This window comes from Canis lupus, chromosome 32 (genome assembly GCF_048164855.1).
Source record: "Canis lupus baileyi chromosome 32, mCanLup2.hap1, whole genome shotgun sequence".
Classification (NCBI taxonomy): Eukaryota; Metazoa; Chordata; class Mammalia; order Carnivora; family Canidae; genus Canis; species Canis lupus.
Window position 1 is genome coordinate 5,884,465 of NC_132869.1, and position 25,022 is coordinate 5,909,486.

At 45.8% G+C, this 25,022-nt stretch overlaps 1 protein-coding gene and 3 long non-coding RNA genes across 4 annotated transcripts; 2 read left to right on the forward strand and 2 right to left on the reverse strand.

Moving 5' to 3' along the window:
• Positions 1 to 10,397: 10,397 nt before the first annotated feature.
• On the reverse strand, positions 10,398 to 19,091 carry ACTC1 (actin alpha cardiac muscle 1). The gene is made up of 8 exons (XM_072808279.1): positions 18,808 to 19,091; positions 15,349 to 18,610; positions 14,783 to 14,933; positions 13,342 to 13,666; positions 12,541 to 12,702; positions 12,201 to 12,392; positions 11,229 to 11,410; positions 10,398 to 10,730 (listed from the first exon to the last, which is right to left on the reverse strand). The coding sequence occupies exons 3-8, from the start codon at positions 14,909 to 14,911 to the stop codon at positions 10,587 to 10,589; spliced, it is 1,134 nt and encodes a 377-aa protein (XP_072664380.1). The 5' UTR covers positions 14,912 to 14,933; positions 15,349 to 18,610; positions 18,808 to 19,091; the 3' UTR covers positions 10,398 to 10,586.
• Positions 13,869 to 15,205, forward strand: LOC140622651 (uncharacterized). Its single transcript, XR_012022342.1, has 2 exons — positions 13,869 to 14,520; positions 14,700 to 15,205. It is a non-coding gene; the product is annotated as an uncharacterized lncRNA (long non-coding RNA).
• A 136-nt stretch (positions 19,092 to 19,227) lies between the features above and the next one.
• On the forward strand, positions 19,228 to 24,936 carry LOC140622650 (uncharacterized). Its single transcript, XR_012022341.1, has 4 exons — positions 19,228 to 20,622; positions 20,931 to 20,999; positions 22,054 to 22,215; positions 23,050 to 24,936. It is a non-coding gene; the product is annotated as an uncharacterized lncRNA (long non-coding RNA).
• Positions 20,405 to 23,128, reverse strand: LOC140622649 (uncharacterized). Its single transcript, XR_012022340.1, has 4 exons — positions 22,981 to 23,128; positions 21,987 to 22,076; positions 20,890 to 21,200; positions 20,405 to 20,572 (listed from the first exon to the last, which is right to left on the reverse strand). It is a non-coding gene; the product is annotated as an uncharacterized lncRNA (long non-coding RNA).
• Positions 24,937 to 25,022: the final 86 nt, after the last annotated feature.

A 25,022-nucleotide genomic window follows, 5' to 3' on the forward strand; every position in this document is an offset into this window, starting at 1 on the left:
AGAATTCAGGAAGCCAATTTAGATTTTTTTAAAAGGCCCTGTAATGTAAGGCCATGGTGATTATTAGTTTAACTCTTTGAACCCCATGTCCTGAAGTTGTGACGTTATTTAGGTCCATCTGTCCTTTGGCAGAGGAAGGGGAGTGTATAGCTTCACATTCTCAGCCTTCAGAGTAGTGCTCCCTGAATTCTCCAGTTGCTCTTGGATTACTATTGAGTTGCTCAACAAAGATCTCTGCTCACTAGACCCTTCTGGATCCAAATGCCAGAGTTCACCTTCTTTAAATATTATTCAGTGGATCACTTCTCAGAAAGCACATCAGGAGAGACCACATGTTCTCTCATGTCAAATCCAAATTTCCACATTTGTCTTTCAATCATGTGCTCACACACGCACACGTATGTATAATGCTTATTAATATACTAATATATAAATATATGTAAGTGTGAAAATATTAATAACAGTGACTATAGAGCACTAATTAAGGTCCTCCTGTGTGTCAAGGCCTGAGCATACTATCCCATTTCATCTTTCTCGCAACTTTGTAGGGCCGTTTGATCATCATTTGTGTTTATTAGGCAAGAACACTGCCCTCCTGTGTCTCCAAAACCCATGCCCTAACCCTCATCCTCCTGGATCCCAACCTACCTGACCGCTGCCTCCCTGAGCATACTCTCTGCTCTAGTCGAGTCTCCCCACTACTTTCATGTTCCCCAAACCACTCTACTCATTCAGTCTCCCTCCCTCTCTCCCAAACCCTAAACACTTTTCAAGACTTAGGGCAAATCCCATCTTTCAGTGATGCCTTCTCTCCAGTGTAGGACTGGAGCTGCATTTGAATCACTTTGAAATTTTAATTTCCTTGAAAACGCATAGTCCATTCAAGCTAGCAGCTCAAAGCTTGAAGCTTCAGTGGTTCTGTCATCTTCTCGCCTGCCCCATCCAACCCACAGCACCTCCTGGCATTGCTGCTCGTGAAACCCATCTTGACTCTATCTACACTTCTCTCCATCTTTACAGTTTCCTTCATATCCAAAACCCAGCATCTCCTGCCTGCATAAATCTAAGGAGTTCTTAGTGGCTCATGTGACTTCACTCTTGCTTCTCCACTCCAGTCTCACATGATACTTAGAATAAGGTTTTAAAATATGTTTTATAAGTTTAAAACCCTTTGACATCATTCTGTTACTTTTAGAACAGCATCCAAACTTTTATCACTGTCCAGAGGCCCTGTATGATGGGTGTTAGGACTACCTCCCCAGCGGCACTTACTCCACCAACCCCTTTACCCTCATCACTTTCCATCCACTGGTTATTCTCACTGTTTTGAACATGATAGACTCTTTCACATCAGGGTCTTTGCAGATGTTATTTCCATTGCCTGCTTTTCCCATTTTTCAGGTCTCAGATTTAATGATACCTTTTCAAAGAGGCTTTCCCTGATGGTCTTACCTAACTGGAATCTTCCTCTCTGCTAGAATCTCCTTTCACTGCACCATTATTCCTTCCATGGGCTGAGATCAAGTTCTATCTGTGTATTTGTAGATTTAGACATTTGTGCCTCCCCCTTCCCTACCCCCAACACATACGCACTGGACCACTGGACTGTAAGCCATGTGAGTACTGTGGCCATGCCTCTTTTGTCTCTAGCACTCAGTAGAAAGACCCCAATAAGCATATGTTGCCTTAATCAGTCAATCACAAATCAGTTCTTCCAAATAGATTTAAATTTTTTGACAGGATTATATTCTTTTTCTCCTTAAAGCTCCCTTGTAAACACTGAGAATATGACAGGAACTCAACTTCCTACCAGTGGGTTGAATACACACTGAAAGCATGCCCTCGGATTTCCAGCTATTGTCACTGTTAATGAGATCCACTGGGCTGCTGACAGGGATGGGGAGCAGCCTCAAGAGCTCTGACTCTGCCACTTATTAGCAGCATGATGTAAGGCAAATAGCCTCTTGAGGTCTCAGTTTTCAACGATAAAATGGGAATAGTAGCCAATGGGCTGGGTGCCTAAAATGATACTGATATTAATAATATTATTTAACAATGATTGAGCACTTGTACTGCACTAAACCCTTCAAATATATTATCTAATCTAACAAAATAATGTAGTAGGGTCTACTATTAACCCTTACTTTCTGTTTTCAGATTCTAGGAGTTCCTCTATACATTTTTAATAAACTCCCTTCCTAACTTGAGATAGTTTGAGGAAGGTGCTGTTCCCTATGACTTGAATAGCACTGATCAGAAACTAAGGCCAAAGAGCATAGAACCCAAGGCTCCAAAGAAGATGAGAGATTCGGGGAGGTGGACATCAGGCTCAGAGCCAGGAAGCTGAGTGGGAATGGGGCAGGGACAATGTTTCTCCCTAAGTGCCCACTCCTATACCAGCCTAGTTGGTAAGAAATGATTTAACTGGGAGACTTAGACTGTGGAACCAAATTCTCTCAGGCCAACTTTACTTGAAACCATTGTGCATCTGTTTCTCCATCTATGCTAATTTCATAGATGCAAAGTGAAAAAGGGGGAAAACCAGGCTCTTGAACAAGGATGAGAAAAAGAGAAGGGATCATGGTGAGAGTCAAAGAGCACAGAAGACCCCTCCTGGGTGGCTAGTTGGTTGAGCATACAACTCTTGATTTCTTCAACTCAGGTCATGATCTCAGAGTTGTGAAATGAAGGCCTACATCAGGCTCTGCATTCATCCGGGAGTCTACTGGAGACTCTGTCTCTACTCTCTCCCCTTCTGCCCTTTCTCTCTCTCTCTCTCTCTCTCTCTCTCTAATAAGTAAATAAATCTTAAAAAAAAATAGCACAGAAGAACAGAAAGGAAATCCTCTTCACATGGCCACGGGCCCAGCTCTCTGTTGATGGTGCAGACCTGTGTTCTCTGTGGGAGTACACACACACACATACACACGTACACACACACATTCGTGATGTAGCCTCTTCCCCCTGACACCACAACTTGCTTTGATTTGTCTTCAAGGTCTCCAAGGAAGAGCCTTGGTTTCCTCTTTGCCATCCTTCACTTCTTCATACAAATCCGCTTGAACCCTTTTCTTCCTCCCCAGCTTTCGATTCCTTCCTTTGTCCTATTCTTATTCTTTGGCTCATGAAAAATTCAGGATCTATGGAGAAAGCATTTCAATGGATTTGAAGGGACCTTTACAACCCATGTCCCCCTCTGTTCATCCCTTGGGGCCCAGCTGTCATAATCTGATCTAGAAAAAAAGTAAATGGATAGAGAAGGGAAGTCAGCAACTAGGTTGAAGTTTACTTTGAAGCACAGGCATCCCTGTACCAGGCACTGTGCTTGGCGTCTGAAGTATGTGATATCACTACAGTTGCATGACAACTCTGGGAGCATGATTTTTAGTTAGCTTCTTTGTCCTGACGTTCAGAGAGGCTAAATTATTTACTTATAAGCCACTCTACTAGTCAGTGGGAAAACCACTATTTGAACTTAAATATTTTTGACTGAAAGCCCATGCAACATCAATCCTTCAGGTTAGTATAATAATAATAATTTAAAAAATTATAAACAGAAAACTATTGTTAAATTATAGGTGTGTTCTCTAGTGGGAAAATATGTTCTAATTTTCCCCCAGAAACATAGATTAGGTAACTGGCATGTTAATTAATATGATCTTTTCTCTAGAGAAATGCAAATAAAGTTAAGTGTCATCAAGATATGAATGGTAGGGAGAGTGTCCTGGATAGCCAGCATTGGGTCAAGACCCAGGAAAGAAGTCCAAAGGGTAGATTCCAGAGTTAAAGATGTCTTAGGAAAATTTCACTCTTGTGCCTAAGTCAGATTTTTAAAAATTATTTTTTAAATTTAAATTTAATTAATTAGCATATAATGCATTATTAGTTTCAGAGGTAGAGGTCAGTCTTATATCACACCTAGTGCTCATTACATCATGTGTTCTCCTTAATGTCCATCCCCCAGTTACCCCATGCCCCCATCTTCCTCCCCTCCAGCAGCCCTCAGTTTGTTTCCTATGATTAAGAGTCTCTTATGGTTTGCCTCCCTCTCTGATTTCGTTTTCTTTTCTTTTACTTTCCCTTCCCCTATGCTCCTCTGTTTTGTTTCTTAAATTCCACATATAAATGAGATCATGTAATAATTGTCTTTCTCTGATTGACTTATTTCACTTAGCATAATGCCCTCTAGTTCCATTCATATTGGGGCAAATGGCAAGATTTCGTATTTTGATGGCTGAGTAATATTCCATTATATATATACACATATATATACATACACATACAATATCTTCTTTATCCATTCATCAGTTGATGGACATTGGGTCTCTTTCCATAGTTTGGCTATTGTGGACATTGCTACTATAAACATTGGGGCGCAGGTGCCCCTTCAGATCACTACACTTGTATCTTTGGGGTAAATACCCAGTAGTACAATTGCTGGGTCATAGGGGTTCTATTTCCAACTTTTTGAGGAACCTCCACACTGTCTTCCAGAGTGGCTGTCCCAACCTGCATTCCCAAAAACTGTAAGAGAGTGCCCCTTTCTCCGCATCTTTGCCAACATCTGTTGTTTCCTGACTTGTTAATTGTAGCCATTCTGACCCCGTGAGGTGGTATCTTATTGTGGTTTTGATTTGTGTTTCCCTGAAGGCAAGTGAGGTTGAGTGTTTTTTCATGTGTCTGTTGGCCATCTGGATGTCTTCTTTGGAGAAATGTCTGTTTGTGTTTTCTGCCCATGTCTTGATTGGATTATTTATTCTTTGGGCATTGAGTTTGATAAGTTCTTGATAGATTTTAGATACTAGCCCTTTATAGATTTTGGATACTTGCAAATATCCTCTCCCATTCTATCAGTTGTCTTCTGGTTTTGTTGACTGTTTCCTTTGCTGTGCAAAAGCTTTTTATGTCAATGAAGCCCCAATAGTTCATTTTTGCCTTTGTTTCCCTTGCATTTGGAGATGTGTCTAGCAAGAAGTTGCTATGGCTGAGGTCACAGACATTGCTGCCTGCGTTCTCCTCTAGGATTTTGATGGATTCCTGTTTCACATTTAGGTCTTTCATTCATTTTGAATATATTTTTGTGTACAGTGTAAGAAAATGGTCCAGTTTTATTCTTCTGCATGTGTGCCCAAGTCAGATTTGCTTTTAAACCACCTACATGACGGCTACCCTGTCAATATCCAGTGATATTTCCAAAGTTCTTCAAGTGAACCTATTGACCGAAGGTCTTGCTTACACTTGACTGCAGAGTCCATTTCTCATCTACCGCTAATGCAGTATTGTAATTCAGCTTTACTGTAATCTTCCCTTGCGTCTGTTTCCTGTCTTCTCTCTCCAACCTTGATTCCCATGGAAGCTGCAGTAAAAGAATGCAGAGCCATAAGCAACAGCATTGCTGGGAGTCCTGCAGACCACCCCTGCTTAACTCTTACTTGACTCAGCTCTCCTTTGTCAAGCAGCGGAGAGGACCCAGAACCCCACTGAGAAAGACATTCTTTATCTGCCTGGTCAGTCTTACTCACATTCATTGCATACAGAGCTGATGACTGAACTGCTTCTACCATAGGAATCAACAGTAACCAAAAGTATACTTCTGCCCAAGAGTTTTTATCCTGTAGCTTCCTAATGGGAATTTGGTTGCTATAGCAACAGCCAAGCTCTGCCAGAAGGAGAAATTCCTTGTATAATGAGCCCGGAGGACCTTGTGAAAATAAAGGAAATCTTTAAAATGGAGCTGGGAAGCCCTGAAGGGGGAGCTCTCCTACACATACCACCACTCGTGGCAGCCTGGGTAACCAAGGGAAGAAGGAAGATGAAAACTATTGAGGCAAGAGAGGACATTTTTCACATAGGAATTTTATCTCCTGCTTTTAAGAGAAGGCAGGAGGATCCCTCCCTGCCCCAGCAGCATCATATTAACCCCCACTTGTAGCAAATGAGAAACTACAACCTCAAACTCTTATTCTTCTCCAATAAACTTTTGTTCTAAACAACCCTGCCCAATTTCCTCCTAAAACCCAATAAAAGCTGACCTTCCCTTTATCCCTTTGGACTGGCTGATGGTTCACCAAGGCTTGTTTGTCCTAAATTGCAATTCCTCTGTTATTTCTGAATAAGCTCACATTTTCTTGCTTAAATAAAATTACTCTTTCCTGTATTTAAATTTAACCTTGAGTATCAATCTTTGCTGATTTTGACCTGAAAGATTCAAAATTTCCTTAGTACCTGTCAGTTACTAGGAAATATTTATAGCATTTATATCATGTTAATCACAAAGTGAATCTAACATTTCTTTTTATACACCTGACTAATCTGGTCATAGAGAGATCATTGAGTTTCTGGGTCCCTGGGCCACGCCGGAGTCTGGAAAAAAAAAATCTGGGTACTCACACATACCACCAACCAAGCTTCTCAGTCTTACCTCAGTTTTGTTTGAGTGAAGTCATTGCTCTTCTCAAGCCCTTCTCATGGCCTGTTAAATCAAATCAAACTTCCAAATGGAAATTGGAGCCTTTGCCCACAAATTACCATATTTTCCCTTATGCTCTAGCTCACTGGGCATGGTGTTCATGCCATTTTGTTCTCTTCCATTGGAGGATTACCCCTCCCTTACTTAACATTGATCAGTCCCCATGGTGAGGATGGTATGACCCAGTTCTCAAGGCTGACCAGACTGAGACTTCCCTGGAATTTTTTCAGAACGATAAAGTGAAGACACTCTTCTGCTCCAGAAGCTGATAAGTTGGTAGACTGTGAATCTTGGACCATCATGCCCAACATGTGGGAAAATCTTGTATTAGTTTGCTCAGGCTACTATAACATAGTAGCACAGACTGGGAGACTTACACAATAGGAATTAATTTTTGCTAAAAACATTGGGGTGCAGGTGTCTTGGTCTTTCACTGCATCTATATCTTTGGGGTAAATCCCCAGCAGTGCAATTGCTTGGTCATAGGATAGCTCTATTTTTAACTCTTTGAGGAACCTCCACAGTTTTCCAGAGTGGCTGTATCAGTTCACATTCCCATCAGCAGTGCGAAAGGGTTCCCCTTTCTCCACATCCTCTCCAACATTTGTTGTTTTCTGTTGGCAAATTAAACTCCAATAAAAAAAATAAAAAAATGAAAAAAGGAATTAATTTTTGCACAGTTCTGGAGGCCAGAAGTTCAAGATCTAGGTGCCAGCAGGGTTGATTTCTGATGAGACCTCTCCATCTGGCCTGCAAATGGCTGCCTTCTTGCTGTGTCCTCACCTGCCCCTTAGTCTGTACATGCACCCTCCTTGTATCTCCTCTTCTTATAAGAACACAAGTCCTATTGGATTAGAGTCCCACCCTTGTAACCTCATTTAATCTTAATTACCTCCTTAAGGCCCACTCTCCAAACACAGTCCCATTTGGGGTTAGGGTTTCAACATACAAATTTGGGGTAAGACAGTCCTGTCTATAACAGATTCCATAAAAGAAATGGAGAGAGAGTGGAGCTTCAGTGACATTGTCTTAGTCAACTGACCCTACTTCTCTAAATATTCCATTTCCTTTAGTACTTTTTCTTTTCTCTGTAACTCTACTCTCTTGGTTATTTAAATATATCTACATAATGCCCATTGCTAAGAAATGACTATTGTTGAGAAGAATGAAGAAATGGTGTTTGGGAACATTAGAAATTAACAAAAATAGGGGATCCCTGGGTGGCGCAGCGGTTTGACGCCTGCCTTTGGCCCAGGGCGCGATCCTGGAGACCCGGGATCGAATCCCACGTCGGGCTCCCGGTGCATGGAGCCTGCTTCTCCCTCTGCCTGTGTCTCTGCCTCTCTCTCTCTCACTGTGTGCCTATCATAAAAAAAAAAAAAAATTTAAAATCCTGGACTGGATGGAAAAATGTTTAAAAAAAAAAAAAGAAATTAACAAAAATACTGTTTTCATTATAAAAGGAGAAGAAGTATCATGATCTCCATAGGTTATTTACATTACATCTTAACCAAAGACACATTCAACATTCACCGTAGACCTCTCAAATATTTTACACTGGTGAAGATGGCCTTAAGAAAAACCTCTGTTGCCTTAGTATCTTTCTTAAGCACAATTATGAGACTATTTAGCTGTTCTGATATCTTATACCCCATCACCAAGCAGAGATGAGAAGACTTCAGAATTCAGCAAGATCTGTGTGCTTATTGTGCTTTATCACTTCTTCTACATATATCAGATGTTGAAGTTCCAAAACTTCTACTTTTAAATAGAAATAACAATACCTACTCCCTTTCCAATCCTACGTGAAAGGAACCATAGATGATAGCTCAGCCAGTTGTCTAAAGTTGAAGTGTTCATGCTATATTCCAAGGATAAAATTCATGATACTTATGTACTCAGTTTGAGAGATGAAAGGGAAACAGAGACTAGCTAAATCATATCTCCTCATATACGCCCCAAATCCATCTCCTTGGCTGATACCTATCTTTTAAGCCAATCTATCTGTGCTACACATACAACTGGGGATGGAGGTGGGAGTTGGGAGGAAATTGCCACTGAGTTTGTTATTTGATGCTTAATGCAGAAAAGGACTTCTATTCCGGTATGCTAAATATGGAGCTCTAAACTCTGAACTCCTTAAGCACAGAAGATGTACAATAATCCATCTTTGTGTCCCCTGCACCTACTACTGTGCTTGGCCTGGAGTCAGGGATCAAGAGATACTTTTGGAGAGATGCCTGGATGGTTCAGGGGTTGAGAATCTGCCTTTGGCTCAGGGTGTGATCCCGGGGTCTGGGGATTGAGTCCTGCATCAGGCTCCCTGACAGGGAGCCTGCTTCTCCCTCTGCCTATGTGTTTGCCTCTCTCTCTATGTCTCTCATGAATAAATAAAATCTTTTAAAAAAAGATATTTTTGGAATGAATAATATAAAGATACAAGTATGAGCTTGAGTAATGGCATTGGCAATTTTACTAACGATGTCTGATGAGCCCTACATACTCAAAATTTTGAACCCAGACACTCAAAAGGGTATGTGATAGAATACACTAAGACCATGACTACAGTTTTATATCTCTATATTTATGTTTATTAACTTCATGAGTATAGTTTAAGATTCAAATTTTATGACTAAAGATGGTTTAAGAAGCACCAATAGATTAGATGTCAGAAAATGTGGCTTCCCATCTTGGACAGTCCACAAGTTGTGTAACGTTGCACCACTTGTTTCATCTTTCTAGAAGTCTTGATGCCCTCATCAATAGATAAAAGTTAAATTACATTCATTCAAATGCTCCAACGGTTCCTGAACAATGAACTTGAAAATGAAACATCTTAGAGCTTCTGCAATCGCGTGGAAATCTACCTTTGCAGATTGATTTCCTAAGTCATCAGCTCCCACCAGCCTGCCCTGTGTCTTGTTTGCTGGCTGCTGCCCCATTTCCTTCTGCTGAAATTTCCTGCCCGCTCTTCTCACCACTGCAATTCTTAACCATTCTTCAAGACCCAGACCCATGTCCATCTCTTGAAGCCTCCCAGACCACACACACTGGGAGTTTATGGGTAGTGTATGCGAGCCCGTCAAGGACAGAGCATGACTGATTTCTTTCAGATGCTGCCCCCAGCAGCCCCCACAGTGTAATTTGAAGAGAGTCCAGCATGGAATAAAGGGAATATTGCGGCTTCCCACTCCCCTTGACCTCTTGGTGGACTTCATAGCCTTTACTGCACTCAACCCCAGATCTCAAGATTTCAAAGATGAAGAAGAGCCCAAAGAAAGACCTTTGTCCCAGAAGTTAGTTACTAATGAGGCAAAAAGGATCTGGTGCCTGTTTCCTCACATTTATTGCAAGCACAATGGTCTTGGTCTGTTTAGGGAGTACTTGGAACAGGAGATGGCTGGGCTCAACGGTGAGCCGGACTCCATGTTTCATCATTAACATGCATAGTCCTCAGGAAGACAACTGAGAAGTCTAGAATTGATAATTTAGGCTAAGTTATTTAAAATAATCTTTGACTTTCTCAGTACTAATATATATATATATATATATATATATATATATAGTTTCTACAAAGTTACAAAAAAAACTGGAATATGTGCTGAAACAATGTTCATTCTCATTCATAATAACTAATCTCAAAGAATCCTGAAATCCAATTTTGCATCTTTGTTTTTGTGGAGTGAATCTAATCTATCTACTTTTCAGATGTGAAAAATATTCATGATTCTATTCCAAAGTGTAAAACTGCTATTTAGTATTGTAACTCCTAAATAAATGGCACACCAATTCTTCTGATGAGCTTTGTGGTACTGTGATCTCACAGTGCTCATGGGGACAAAGCTGATGATACATGAATTCACAGACTGAAGTAAGCATACACTGGCCCCACCCTCCCATGACCACCAGGAAAAGAAAGAAGAGAGGCTTTTTTGGTAGGTTGCAAGTCCTGGTCTGGTTTATTTATAAAGCAATAAATATTAGAAGCACAAATAAATTGCACATGTGTAAACAAACTGTACAATGATTGATGAGAGATAAGGAAGGGTGGTTCGGGAGATTCCAAGAAGCAGAATACTGTCGTCCTGAATGTAAAGTAGACTAAGAGAGAAGCACCTTAGAAGCATTTGCGGTGGACGATGGACGGGCCTGCCTCATCATACTCTTGCTTGCTGATCCACATCTGCTGGAAGGTGGACAGGGAGGCCAGGATGGAGCCCCCAATCCAGACAGAGTACTTACGCTCAGGGGGAGCAATGATCTGCAGAAAGACAACAAAAGCTTCCAGTGAACTCTGACATTCCAGGCAACAGATCAAGCAACATGTTGGTGAGATTCACAGAACAAATCTTAGATGTTAATTCATTGTAATGTAAGATATTTCATCCTCAAAAGTATTATGGCTGAATCAAGTTTTATGCACTTTCCTCTGGTTCATTATATCCAGTATCAAAGACTACAAAATAGCATTGCTCCACTTTTCTGATCTAGAGTATAATGTGGCAACAAGCTAAATGTCTGGTGGAGGCTAGCCGAAAAGTTGGAGCCTTTTAAAGTGTGTTTGAAGATGTAGGGTTTTTTTTTTTCTTCCAAGATCTATTATTATCCATTGCTTGAAAATATATTTAAAGTCTCCTATCTTGGGAAAAGTGCTAAAAAAGCTAAGAGGTAAAGTGTAGAGGAGACAGGAAACAAAGAATGAGTTCTGCTTGCAATACTGAGACCCGCCTTGGCTCTCCCACCCACAGGAGTTCTTTACCTTAATCTTCATGGTGCTGGGAGCCAGGGCAGTGATTTCCTTTTGCATGCGATCAGCAATACCAGGGTACATGGTGGTACCTCCGGATAGCACGTTGTTGGCATAAAGGTCCTTGCGGATGTCAATGTCACACTTCATGATGCTATTATAAGTTGTTTCATGGATGCCAGCAGATTCCATACCTAGAAATAAGTTTGAAAAAAAAATCACAGTGCACTCAGGCCAGGGGCCCAGGGTGGAGGGAAGAAGAAAGGATTCCTTTGTGTTGATAAACTGTCACCCATTTGTCTCTGAAACATATGTTCTTCTTTAAGATCTACTGCAAGGCGTTTGTGGAACAGGTGTCTCTAACAGTGCTGACAGTTAATCCCCAACTGCCAAGACACAAACAACTGTGCTCAGCACCTGCTGGGAATGAACACTTGAACACAAACATTAGACGTGCGAAGTTGGAAAGGGTGAGACGTGCATTAGAGTTAGATTAATGCAATTTTTATTTATGGACTAAGGTAAGATTCCGACAAGCTTCCTCTTAGAAATCATTCGGAGGCAGGATGTTTGGTAAGATGCAGGGGTCCAGTCATTCCTATGAGTATGATTACTGTTTCATTCAATGATGAGTAACTTCAGAGTAAGTCCGGCGACTGGTAATGTACTTACTGGAATAAGTCAGCCCTTCTGACTAATCATTCCTTTCCTACAGATACAGGTTATTCAATTACTACTCTGTCTCATCCTTTATTTTGACATGAAGTCAGTGTGTCATCTTTGTCGTATCACAGCGACAGAACAGTATGGCCCTCCCTTTACTGAGTCACCAGGATGTGAGGCTGAGCTGTGTGGGACCCTAAGCTATGACTTCTTTTAACTCAAGGGCTCCTTAATCCTTCTTGATGATAATAGATTTTGCTCTGGGCCACCCCTAGATTTCCAGGGAAAGGCTGTACCTCTGCCCCAGGCCCTACCACTCACCGATAAAGGAGGGCTGGAATAGTGTCTCAGGGCAGCGAAAGCGCTCGTTGCCAATAGTGATGACTTGGCCATCGGGCAGCTCATAGCTCTTCTCCAGGGAGGAGGAGGAGGCGGCTGTGGCCATTTCATTCTCAAAATCCAGGGCAACATAGCACAGCTTCTCTTTAATGTCACGGACAATTTCACGTTCAGCTATAGAAATAAAGGGTATCACAGTCAAACTCCGAAGAAGGAAGTCAACCGTGGGGAGTAGATAGCTTCTCTGGTTGTGGAAGAAGGCAGACACGTTGCTGTGGCAGATGACACACACACACACACACACACACACACACACACTCACCAGTGGTGACAAAGGAATAGCCACGCTCAGTGAGGATCTTCATGAGGTAGTCAGTCAGATCCCGCCCGGCTAGATCCAGACGCATGATGGCATGGGGCAGGGCATAGCCCTCATAGATGGGAACGTTGTGAGTGACACCGTCCCCAGAATCCAGAACAATGCCTGTCAGGAAGAAACAGACAGGAGCAAAGTAAATCCCTGAGGACACCATCCCCTTAGCTGTGTCAAAGCCTACTTCCAATCTTGGCTAAAAGATACTAGCACTGGGCATGGATCCAGATCAAATTAGGTTTCTTACACACAAAGAATAAAAATGAGCACAACGAGGGCTAAATCTGAAGCCAGCAACAGCTCACCCTTTTCAATATTGTAGTAGAAAAATTTCCCCAGGACCCTTTCAAATGAAAGGGATCTTTCACCAGCCATTCGCTCAGTATGGGAACATCCAGGCGTGTTTTTCTTTCCTCCCATCTTACGTGCACGTGTTTTCTCTTTTTTGACTCAGACCCTGTAGGGACTGTCGGTTCTCCTTGAGGATGTTTGCCCAGGCGCTGTGTGGGCATGAACACATACCAGCGATGGCTGCGTCCCGGGTTTGTAACATCATGTGGAATCTTGGTATGTGACGTCACCTACTTTAGGGTGGGTAGGGATCTACCTCCTCGGGCTTTCAACACGTGGAGAGGTACGTGATCTGAAACTATTGGCACCTCCCTCTCTTCTCTGGGACACCCTCCCAGGGAGCGCGAGGGAAGCCGATTCATGGCAAGGTCAGTGACTGTGTCCATAGCCCAAACATACCGGTGGTACGGCCAGAAGCATACAGGGACAGCACCGCCTGGATGGCCACATACATGGCAGGGACATTGAAGGTCTCAAACATGATCTGGGTCATCTTCTCACGGTTGGCCTTAGGGTTGAGTGGGGCCTCGGTGAGCAGAGTTGGGTGCTCCTCAGGGGCCACACGGAGCTCGTTGTAGAAGGTGTGGTGCCAGATCTTCTCCATGTCATCCCAGTTGGTGATGATGCCGTGCTCGATGGGGTACTTGAGAGTCAGGATACCTCGCTTGCTCTGGGCCTCGTCACCTACATACGAGTCCTTCTGTCCCATTCCCACCATGACTCCCTGTAAGAAGAAAAAAGATGGGGAAATCAAGCTTCCAGCATTTTAGGAATATAACGGATGCCTTATAAATTTACACCTAACTGCCCAAGTCGAGGAACACCCTATAAATACCAGAAATAAAAAATACAATTTTACCCCGATTTAGAAATATCATTTAGAATCAGTCTAGTCCCTTCCCCCACCCACCCCCACACTCCCCAGGTACAATTCCATTCTTTTTTTTTTTCCAATTTTTTTTAAAATTCCATTCTTTAGACTATAACTGGGGCCGCTTCATCAAAGAAGTACAGCCTCACCTCATCTTAAAAATACATAATGCCTTCATTAAATTATTAAGTTCATCACCCATGTCAACTGAAATATAAATGACGACATTGTGGAATGACTGAATTAATGACACATTGTATTTCTCCCAAGAAAAGATTTTGTTCATCGCGTGAACATGAAAAGATGGGCTAATTTGCCATCACCGCTCTGCCCTGAAACACAGCCTGCCAGGCGCTGTCCTGCACTGCCCGTCAGTCACCAGTGCCCATGAATGCGACTCTCCTTCCTGGCAGCCTGTCTGGCAGGGCATGTGGCAAAGCCCAAGAGCATGGCACTTCTTTTAATAAACAAGGTGACATGTCACTGTCACGCCTGGCTCCTAAAAATGCAACAGCCAGGAAGCAGATGGATTGCATCCTTTGGGAGCCCCGTAAGCTGGCCGTGAACAAGGGTTGGGTGTGGGTCGGGTCCCTCTGGTTGAGAGCAGTTCTGTTGTGCCACGCCGGGAGCAGGCCTAGGGGACGAAGGCCAAGTCACGCACAGAAGTGTGTAAGGGGCCAAGGAGACCCTGGCAGCTAAGCACGCAGGTCAGGAGTGGAGGAGAGAAGCTGCCGCCGACCTTCCCCACGGGGAGGGGACCCTGGGAGCGCAGCGCCCCTGAGAGTTGGGGGACAGGTGTCCTGGGTGGTGTGCTGCTGGTGGGGGGAGCATGGCTTGTCTGCGCGCTTGTCCGCGCGTCCGTCCTTTCCTCGTTTGCCCTGAGCAGGCCCTGGACCGGGCGTCAGGGGGCCCCCTCCTAGGCTGCCGGCCGGGCCACCCCAGGACCGCAGGCCGGGCAGCGGCGTCTACCTGGTGGCGCGGGCGGCCCACGATGGAGGGGAACACGGCCCGGGGCGCGTCATCCCCCGCGAAGCCGGCCTTCACCAGCCCGGAGCCGTTGTCGCACACCAGGGCGGTGGTCTCCTCGTCGTCGCACATCCCGGCTCAGCTGCGGCGGGCTCTGCAGGTGGACAGCGGGGCGGCGCGCGCTCAGCCCGGGCGGGGCGGGGAGGGGAGGGGTCCCCGGGCCCAGGGGGCAAGGAGCTGCCGCCACCCCTTAGCGAGCCCTCCCCAGCCCTTCCCCCGACCCGGAGCCCGCAGGCCCCAACCGCACCCCCTGCCCGGGCCCCAGCTGGAGGGACCCCGGCGACCGCGGGGGCGGGGGGGCGCACGGATCACCACCTGCGCGCCCCTCTACTGTGACCGCCCGCGGCCAAACAACTTAGGATCACACCGAGAAGTTTGGTTTTTTTAAAAAAAAAAAGTAGTGTCGCGGCAGGCTGGGGGTTTGGGGCCGGGGGGGGGGCGCCTCGGGCTGGGTGTCCTCGGGCTGGGGGGCCCGGGCTCCGCGGGGCGGGGGGCGAGCGCTGACTCACCGTCGGCGGGTCGGGCTCGGCTCGGCTGGGGCTGCAGGCGCTGGGTGCCGGGCGCGGGGCGCGCCGCTTTATAGGGCGCTGAGGACGGGGTCAGTTGCGGCGGCCGGGGGCAGGGGTGGGGGGCCTGCTCAGCCACCTTGCCTTATTTGGTCGCCCTCGCACCACTGAGGAGCGCCGAGGCCATTCATGGAGCCAAGGGCAGGGGAGAGGATGGGCCAGGGGGCTCCCGGACCATGTAAGGAAGGGGAGGGGGCAACCAGGGGGATGGCCAAATAGGGAGCTGGGGAGGGGCGGGCGGTGCAGGGTAGGGGGCAGGGGGAGACTAAGCGACGCCAGCTCCCCTCCTACCCCCCTTGGATGGAGGTGCACCCTGGCTGAGCTGTGGGCTCGCTCCTCGCAGCCCCGCCCGCCTAAGACAATAAGCCCTGTGCAAGCGGGAAGGCTTGGCCCCCTGCCCTCCGCTGAGGGGTCCTGACAGCTGGACCAGGGCAGCAGGGGAGCGACAGCAGCTTCTCATCTTCCACCACTGCGAGCTGCAGGAGAGCCCTGGCGGTCCTCGGGGACTCAAAGGGCACCACAGCAGCACATTTGGGTGGCCAGAAAGTGGGTCCCTGGGGCAGGTCACCCTGCTGGTCTAGTCTCCACCAGCTCAGGTTGCTGGGGCCTGTTCCTCTGGGTCCGAAAGCAGAGATGAACCGAGGCCACCTTGATCCCCAGCTCATGCATGGCTTAGGGTCTGACTAGGGACGAGGCTAAGAATTGGAGAGAGAGCCTGGCCAAGTGTTGCTGGAGAAGGAGCCAGGTTTACCCCACCATGGATATCAGGTAACTCTCCTCATGTTGCCAAGGTTTTGCTCCAACTCAGACTCCTGACTTCAGGCCAGAAAAGGATCCCCTGCTGCCAAAGTGAATGAAGGAACAAACGCCAAAAGTAGCTTGAGCACTTGCTGGTGGGTAGAGGAACAAACTGGGGGCAAAGGCCTTAATTCCAAGCAGAGACAAGACTGAAAGAGCAGATATTCTTGTCAAGAAGATAACAGCCACTTCAACCAACCAAACACATCACAGGACAGCAGAGTTAGAAACAGCAGAGTCTCGGCCTCCATTCACCACTCCCCCCACCCCCACCCCTGAACTACTGATTCAGAATTGGCAAGATGCCCATTTGATTCATATGTACATTAGAGCCTGTGAAGCCATGATAGAAATGATACCAGCTCCTTCATGGAAACAGATTTAGAAGGGTCTCGGGGCTTTGGAGAAGGGAGTGGAAACATGCCATGAACTGGGGAGGGAAGAAAGGAACAGAGAGACATAAGGACAGAGATTACTGATTTGCTCTGGGGTGTCCTGCATTCTCAGTTCTTGACTAGCACTTGGATTTTTAATGCTTGTGTTTTCCCTCCTGTTCACACCAGTTAAAAATAGAAAACTGGGCACAGGCACTCATCTCTAGAGTGGTCTTGGATTGATATGCTGAGGAGGTCAACTGATTAGATACTTGCCCAGACTGGGGAATGTTGGGCCCTCGCTCCCTGAGCTCCCCAACCATGTTTGGGTTGGTTTGGAGAAGAAACTATGGGGGCAGCTGGGTGATGGAGCCAGGTGAGGGGTCTGGCTGGGGTCACGCCCTGCCACACAATAGGCCTTTTACAAAGAAAATGCCCGTTGACAGGATGCGAAGGGCAGAGGGGTCTCAGCTCACACAGATGCAGAAGAACCATGGAAAAGGAGGAATGAGACTGGCATTACAGCCAGACAGCCCTGAGTTCAAATCCTGTTTCTATCGCTTACAAGTGCATGTGGTCTTGGGCAAGTCACTTCACTTTCCTGAGCCCATTTTCCCCTCTGAAAAAGGACACAGTAAGGGTAGCTTTTTTCTGGTAGGGGTTATTAATTATCAAAATAATGAGGGACCATCCACATAGAAGATACACAAAGAAGAATCCACATAGAAGATACAAAGCAAATAGTCACTGTTACAGTTCAGTAGTTCCAATACTCCTGGAGGCAGCAGTTGCAGTCTCTTTCGAAGAACTGGGTCAATTTCATTCATTTATTGATTCAGCAAATATTTGTGGGACAAGAGCTGTGCTGGTCATAGGAATAAAGCGATACGTAAAGCAGAACAGAGCAATTACAGAAAAGTCAGAGCCGCGTACGGCATGTGCTGGGATGAAAAAGGAGGGAATCGCTGGGATAGTCATGAAAAGAGGGATCCGAGGAGGCATCAGCGAAAGCCTTCCTGAAGAATATCCTTTTATTGTCTTTAAAGTAGAGCAGGGGCAGCCTCGGTGGCTCAGCAGTTTAGCGCTGCCTTCAGCCCAGGGTGTGATCCTGAAGACCCGGGATCGAGTCCCACGTCGGGCTCCCTGCATGGAGCCTGCTTCTCCCTCTGCCTGTGTCTCTGCCTCTCTCTCTCTCTCTCTCTTTCTCTCTCTCTGTGTCTCTCATGAATAAATAAATAAAATCTTTTTAAAAAAATAAAGTAGAGCAGGACTGAAATTCATGAACATTTGTGTGAAAGAAGGTTTCAACCTGGGGGTGGCAGGATGGCAGGCTTCCACATTCACTGCCAGAGGTGTGAAGGGAGCAGTCCTGGGAAGTCCAGTGTATCGCTGAGTGCTGGAGCTATCGGGGTGATTCCTCTGCAAATCCTTTCGGGGCTCAGGAGGCCAACTCCAGCGTCCCATCTTGGGACCAGCCTGCTCTGGTGGAGAGGGTAGGTCGATGGAGCGTAGATACCAGTTTCATAAGACAATCTAACCCCTTAAAATATTTTCAGAACAATTTCATTTCCTTCCCACTTAAAACAAAAGGTATTTTCTTTTTTTTTTTTTAAACAAAAGGTATTTTCATATGCATCATGTTTATGGTAGAAAAGAACACTTTTTTCCCCTTAAAGCTGTGTGATAGTTCAATATTTGTTCATTGTAATACTGCTCAATTTCTACATTTTAAAACGCTGACCCATATTTTATGTATCTTAAAATATAAGCCAATGGGAATGTAAGAGCCAGTGACTGGTTTTCCTTTGATACAGTTTTTGAGGGATCTGTTTATTTTTTTTAAAGATTTTATTTATTTATTTATTAGAGAGAGAGAGAGAGAAAGAGAGTACGGTGAGTGGGAGGGGCGAAGGGAGAGAGAGAAGCAGATTCTCCACTGATCAGGGGGCCCGTTACAGGACTTGATCTCAGGACTCCAAGAACACGACCCTAACCAAAGGCAGATGTTCAACCACTGAGCCATCCAGGTGCCCCTAAGGGATCCATTTAATTTGAAAATTAGGATTGATTCTGTCACATTTACCCAAGTATGTAAAAATGAGGTATCCTCTGTGGTGCTGTCCAGATATTCCTTTCTTTAAATTTAAGAAAATCTTAAATTTAAATAGCTTGACATTTACCATGCTAACCATTTAAAATTGTGCAGTTCAGCAGTAATCAGTACACTCACATTGTTGTGTAAATAATATCCTGATTTCATTTTTTGATGCAAAGTTTGACTGAAGTGTTCAAAGCGAGCAATGGCTGCATCCTGCAGTTTGAGCAAGGCTGGTCTCTGTCCTCTGAGGCAGGGAACCAGTGGGCCTCCCTGGCTGGAGGTCGCAGAGCTGGGCCGCGGGAAGAGTGTGGGGTGGGATGCAGGCCCCCGACTGCGCCCCGGTCCGCCCTCCAGCCGCTGGCGGGGCGCCTCCTGGGGCCGCGAGCTAGACCCACCCGGTCCACCTCGGCAGATGGAATCTGCATCGGAAGTAAGTCCCCAGCGCCCTTCCCGGGTGATTCCTGGAGGGGAGGCCGCGCCGCCTGCTGTGCCCTGCCCGCCCGCTGGCTGACCTTGAGCCTCGCAGCGGGTCGGCGACACGGGGCGGGGGTCCCCGGGGCTCTCCGGGCAGGGACAGGCCGCGGGGAGCGGCGCAGGCGGGCCCAAGGCACAGACGCTGGGCCCTTCCCCTGCCCTTGCCTCGAGGGAAGCCTGTCGGGGCCACCATCTGCTGGGATCGGGGAGGGAGGGCCAGCCTGCTCCGCCCTGGGGATTAGCAGTCACTCGTGTCAGCTGTTCCCCATCGGAGGTGTCGCAGTATTTGCAGAGAAGCCAGAAACACACGGAGCCGCACGTAACTCCTCCCGGACCTGGCCCGGCCTGCGTGGGGCTCAGCAGGGCGGGCCAGGCCCTTGGTAGCCCAGACCGGGGGGCGGGGGGGGGGGGGCAGCTGGCAGAGACGCTTCTGTTCTCCTTCCCCCTGCACGTTTGTCCACTCCCACCGCCCTCTGGCTGGAGCTGGTTTGGGTTTTCGGTAAAAGAAGAAAGTGACGTGACTGCCGGGATGGGATGCGGCCCCACACATCCTGGGGCCCGGAACTCGACACCGACGCGCCTCGTCCGTGCCTGGTGCTGCCCCCGTTTCACACGCACCCGCCCCAGAGATTAACCCAGGGGGCGGGCATTTCAACTCCAAATGGATTCGGCTCTGGGCCCACTCTGGCACCAGCTGCCTCCTGACATGATAGGACCAACGGTGGTGAACCGTTTAATGAGGTTTTGAAAAGGAGGACAAAGCAAGGAGCAGGAGCGGAGAGGGAAAGCAGGAGGTAAAAGGAGGATTCTTCTGGATCCTGGAGTCACATGGCCTAACCATCTATAAGCTGCATTTTCACTCTCTTTCATCCTGATGTAAGTCCAGGAAATCACAAAGGATTTCTAATGGCCTTTTAAAAAATTCCTTAAAAGGACTTCGCCCTCCAAGGATGAAATGCTGATGCTCACAGGTTTCTGCTTGGAAGGTGTTCCTCTTAGCTCAGATTTGGCTTGCTCCCCACACCGCCAATAACCCTATTTATGGAGTTTCAGTTTTCGAGCATTACCTGGAGTAAACCTGCTTTTCCTGGAGCCCAGATGTGGCATTGCCCAAGCTCAGTCTGGCCACGTTTCGTGCTCACACAGGTGCCAGACTATGTAGGCGAGATCCAGGAGCTCAGACAGCCAGCTACTTTCACCCCCTGCCTACTGTGCAGCCCAGCTCCTCCCCAGAAAAGGTGGGGCACACATCTGACACATGGGAATAGTAGTAGGAACACTAACCACTGGCATTTATTGAGCACTTACTAGGGGCCATATGCTGCTTTGAGACTTTATATGGGTGCGTGGTCCAGGTGGCGCTTTCTAGGTGACCGCCAGCTGCAGCGTCTGCAGAACTGCTCTTCCATGTGATGTCACCAGCCTACAAAGAGAGGCCACGTGAGAAGAACCCCATCTCTGTCACAAACGAAGGTACTGCTGCCTCTATTGCAAAAATGTCACTGGTGTTCGTCGAAGGACGTAGACTTCTTTATGAACCTCTTAGTAAAACTTCCTTGCTGGCTCTAGCACCAAGAACAGTAACACTGCCCTCAAGTAACCGGTCTATGTTGGATCCTATAGATCCTGAATCTAGTGACTCACCAGGTTTCTTTGGTAGGGGCTAAGAAAAACCCTACAAAACCACCCACGTGGCCCATGTTAACATCATTACAAGCCATTATGATCCCTTGTACATACCCAGCTCAACTTTTCATTTTTCCTTTGTCTTCCATTTTTAGCTTTTGTTTCTCTTTGTAAGCTGCTGTGAATCTTTCGTGGGGCAAAACAAAGGATGGATGAACAAACAGGTAAGATTGAACTCTGCGAGATAGTGAAGATAATATTTGAAATTATAATTAGAGTGATCACTGCACATGTAGCCAAGAGTCCCAGGTGACTTGCATAGGCCTGTAGGTTTCTTTCATCCAGGTGTGAGCACCCCATATTGTTTTAATTTTCTTCTTAACATCATGATAGGTATTACTGGAAATACAGACTCTATTTCCCCCCTGCAAAAATAATACGTGTTTATTGTGGTAAACTAGAAAACATTGACCAGAAAGTACAAAGAAAATGATGCATCTGGTTGAGTTTTCTAAGCCCTATAATTTTAACCTCCTTAAAATAAAACTTAAATGTGATATAAAATTCACGAGGCCTTGGCTTCCGTATCTACTTAACAGCCGCTAGACTGAGGAAAGCTGGTCTCCTATTCTGGTAGTTTGCAAGAATGTCCACTTGTTCTTCAAAGAGAGACATGCAATGCAAGGAATTTACATTTAAAGCATTTCTTGATTTTACAGTTGTGACCTAAATTATCCCTAGTCAACAGCTGGAACCAAAGAACACCAAAGGAGCAGGGTCTGCCCTTGAAACTACACCATCCACATCTCACTTAAAAATTTTAGAGGGCAGGTGGTAGTTTCCAACTCAGCTGTTGAACTCTCTCAGAATTGCTGTCTAAAAACAGAGATCTATTGCTAACATAAAACTAAACCATATAAATACATTGCCAAATGCTTTGTCTTTATGTGGGGAGTTGGGAGCAGTTCTTTTGGACATGTTTATAGTGATTGTATGATCAGTATTTCCGAGTTCCTCTTGGTTAGGACCACAGATAACCAATTTGCCTCTTCCCCCCATTCCCCCCCACGGTCTCTAATTTAATTTCATAAATTAGAAAAGTAATAAAGATAAAGGCTTTGCCTAAAGCCAGTGATCTGTATTAACTCGGGGAGGGAAACAGATCGTGCCTCCAAAATGAAAACAACTGAAAAGCCATCTCAAGTCCTTACACAGAGTGTGAACGCTGGCACTCGTACAAGTAACTAGCACTGGGACTGGGTGCTTCTGGCATTTCAGAGAGAAGAGCCGGCCTTCAGTCGCTGAAAAGGGAAAAGAATCAGCCGTTAAACCATGATGTGGCTTTGAAAAATGATCAGAAAAATCTTGGGTATGACCCGAAGGATGTAACAGAGTATTACATCACCAAAGAAGTACCTGCAAGAACTGGAGAGACCTCAGGTGAGAACATTCCTTATGGATGAACAAGAAAGGTGTCCTCTGTTCAGTTAAATTCTGTTGGACTATGCAGTTTTCTGGGGAGAGACTCTAGCTGCTGTTTAATATTATAGCTCAGTATATCTGTCACAAAATGTTCAAGCTGGGTCCGTCTCCCTACCAGTGGATATAGCCATCTTCTTTCTGGGCCCAGTGTCCAGTGAGAAAAGGGTCCAGAGGTCTTCTCCTGTGGTGCAGAAAGGGACCCCTGAAACCCTAAGCCAAGCTGATCCTTTAGACTGGTGCACTGGGTCCATTTGTGGTGTCCACCCAAGGATCGTATCCTTATGCTGCTGGCTCACAGTGGTGGTGGGATGAGGAGAGTGACTTGCAACCCCTTTACCCCCTTCCCATGAAACCCCACAGTGTTAAAGCAGAAGCACATACACACACACATATATATATACCGTTGCAAGGGCTGACACTTTGCTTCCACAGTGGGTAGTAGAAAACCTTGGGTAAACGGTGCTCATTTTGTCCAACTCAGGGATGTAGGCCCCAAAATGGCAGTAGGAAAGTCAAAACTGATCCCAGGAGGCAGAAAGTTTTGTTTATTAGAAGAGCTCTAGTGTTCTAGAAGTGCTCCTACTGCAGGCTTAAATAGCAAACCCTAAACTATGGTTCTGTAACTTACAGCTTTAGGTAGTCAGATTTTCCTTTGATCTGAAAGCTGACCGTTATTCTGACTACCTATGGAAAGTTAAATGTTAGGCTTGCCTATGTTCTCACCTGGAACATATTTGTGTGAATCTGAGAGAATCAGTCATGAGTAAAAGATTTATTGCTTCTGTTTTCTAGGTTTCACAGAGATGTCACCTGGATAGGTGAAATACACCTTTCCGAAGCATCTGACTCCGTCACCATCGTGACAGGGTTTCGAAACCTCAGAGTCAGTGTTGCGCAGCAGCTAGAATGAGCAGATGCTCTGTGTTTCTTCAGATATCTGTGGGTGGAGAAGCTCCAGGTAACATTTTGTGATGTCACCACACGGAGACTGTGATGCAAATGAATACACATTTTCCCCCAAAATGGGACGTGCTAGAAAAACATCGTACCTGATTATTGGAGCTGGTATAATTTCCAGTAGAACATCTTTTGCCCTCTTTGTCTCTCTGAATAGTATTTTCAATTCTCAGCATCAACCAAAAAAACATCCTGTTCTCAGTAACTGGCTATGAACGAAGGGTTTTAAATAGTTTCCCTGGGAAATTCAGGCTTGCTTTCACCTATGTGGAAACTTAAACATGCCTTTATAATGCTCATGTTGCCAGTCACTTAGCAAAATTTTTCAGGTGAATTCACTCATTGATTTGAAAAAGCATTATTTTTAGCTAAATAGAATCAAAATTATGGTGTTTGTTGTACAAATGTAGCTATGAACAGGAGGAAAAACTCCAATTTTGTAGCTGAATGGGGTTCCCTTGAAATCAAGATGTGGCATATTCAATCTGCTCAATCAGTATTTATTACGTGCCTTCTCTTTGTGAGGCATTGTACCAGGTGGAGCAAGGGATTCTACGATGAGCGGACGATGCCTCCACACCGTGGAATGTGTACACTATGTTAGGCGGTGCATAAACCACACCTTCCACCACAAAGATCTGTGTTAAGCATAAAAAGGTATTCAGCTAAGGGAGGGGGGTTGGAAAGAGGGAGAGAGTCCTTGTCGTGGCGCCTGGGCAAGGCTCCATGGATTTTGAGCTGAGCCGCTATGGACTAATCAACAGTTCCCTCTTACCCCACACCAACCTGGCATAATTTTGCAAATGAGTTTCAGAGGCAGACTGGGCTACTGAAGGATGGTATTTGAAGATTTAAAAAATGTTTTTAAGGGTTTTTATTTATTTATTCATGAGAGACACACAGAGAGAGGCAGAGACACAGGCAGAGGGAGAAGCAGGCTCCATGCAGGGAGCCCGATGAGAGACTTGATCCCAGGACCCCGGGATCACGCCCCCGGCCAAAGGCAGACGCTCAACCACTGAGCCTCCCAGGGGCCCCAGGGACTTGAAGATTTAAAAAACAACAACAAAACTGGAGCTTTAGTATAAAACTGGCAAGCTTTAGTCTATTATGCTATTATTTGTGAAATTAGTTTCTTTACTAACCATTGTTTAAAAAGTGAAGGCCATGGATGAAGATACGTTGTCCTCTCTTGGAATAACTCCAGTGTGTCCGACAGGCACCCCCTGAATGCCCACCACACCCCCCATGCTGTACTTCTGAGAAGGTTCCATGTAAAGTTGGAAATAAGCCCACTACCGAAGGCGCAACTGAAATCGCCTTTTCAAGTGAAAAGCATGTGTGCTTGTGCTGGAAAGGGCCGCCGCATCTTACTCCTCAGGAACAGAAAGCGGGAGCAGACCTGGAGAGAGAGCTCTTACCCGCTTACCCCACGTCATCTCCTGTGACCGATTGTAAAACTCTTCCAGTTTGAAACTGAGAAGTTTTAAGTTTGCTTGTACAGGAAAAACGTCGACTGCCGAAGCCTGTTGCTAAAGATCTCTGCAAACGCACCAGAACTGTTAACGGAGGGGAGGGTGCTGAAGGGCAAGCGAGCAAGGGACCTGTCACACTTCTATTCTGTATTTGTGTGCTGTTTAATATTATTCCCAAAATGTGTATTACTTTTTATAAATGTCAGAAAGGAGGAAACCAATATAATTTCACATCCTATTGCTTAAAGCCTGGCACGTTTTTGTCTTGCTTACCTTCCGGGGGTCTCTACCTAATAACCTCTGCATACTTGAAGAAAGACATTGCATCACCAA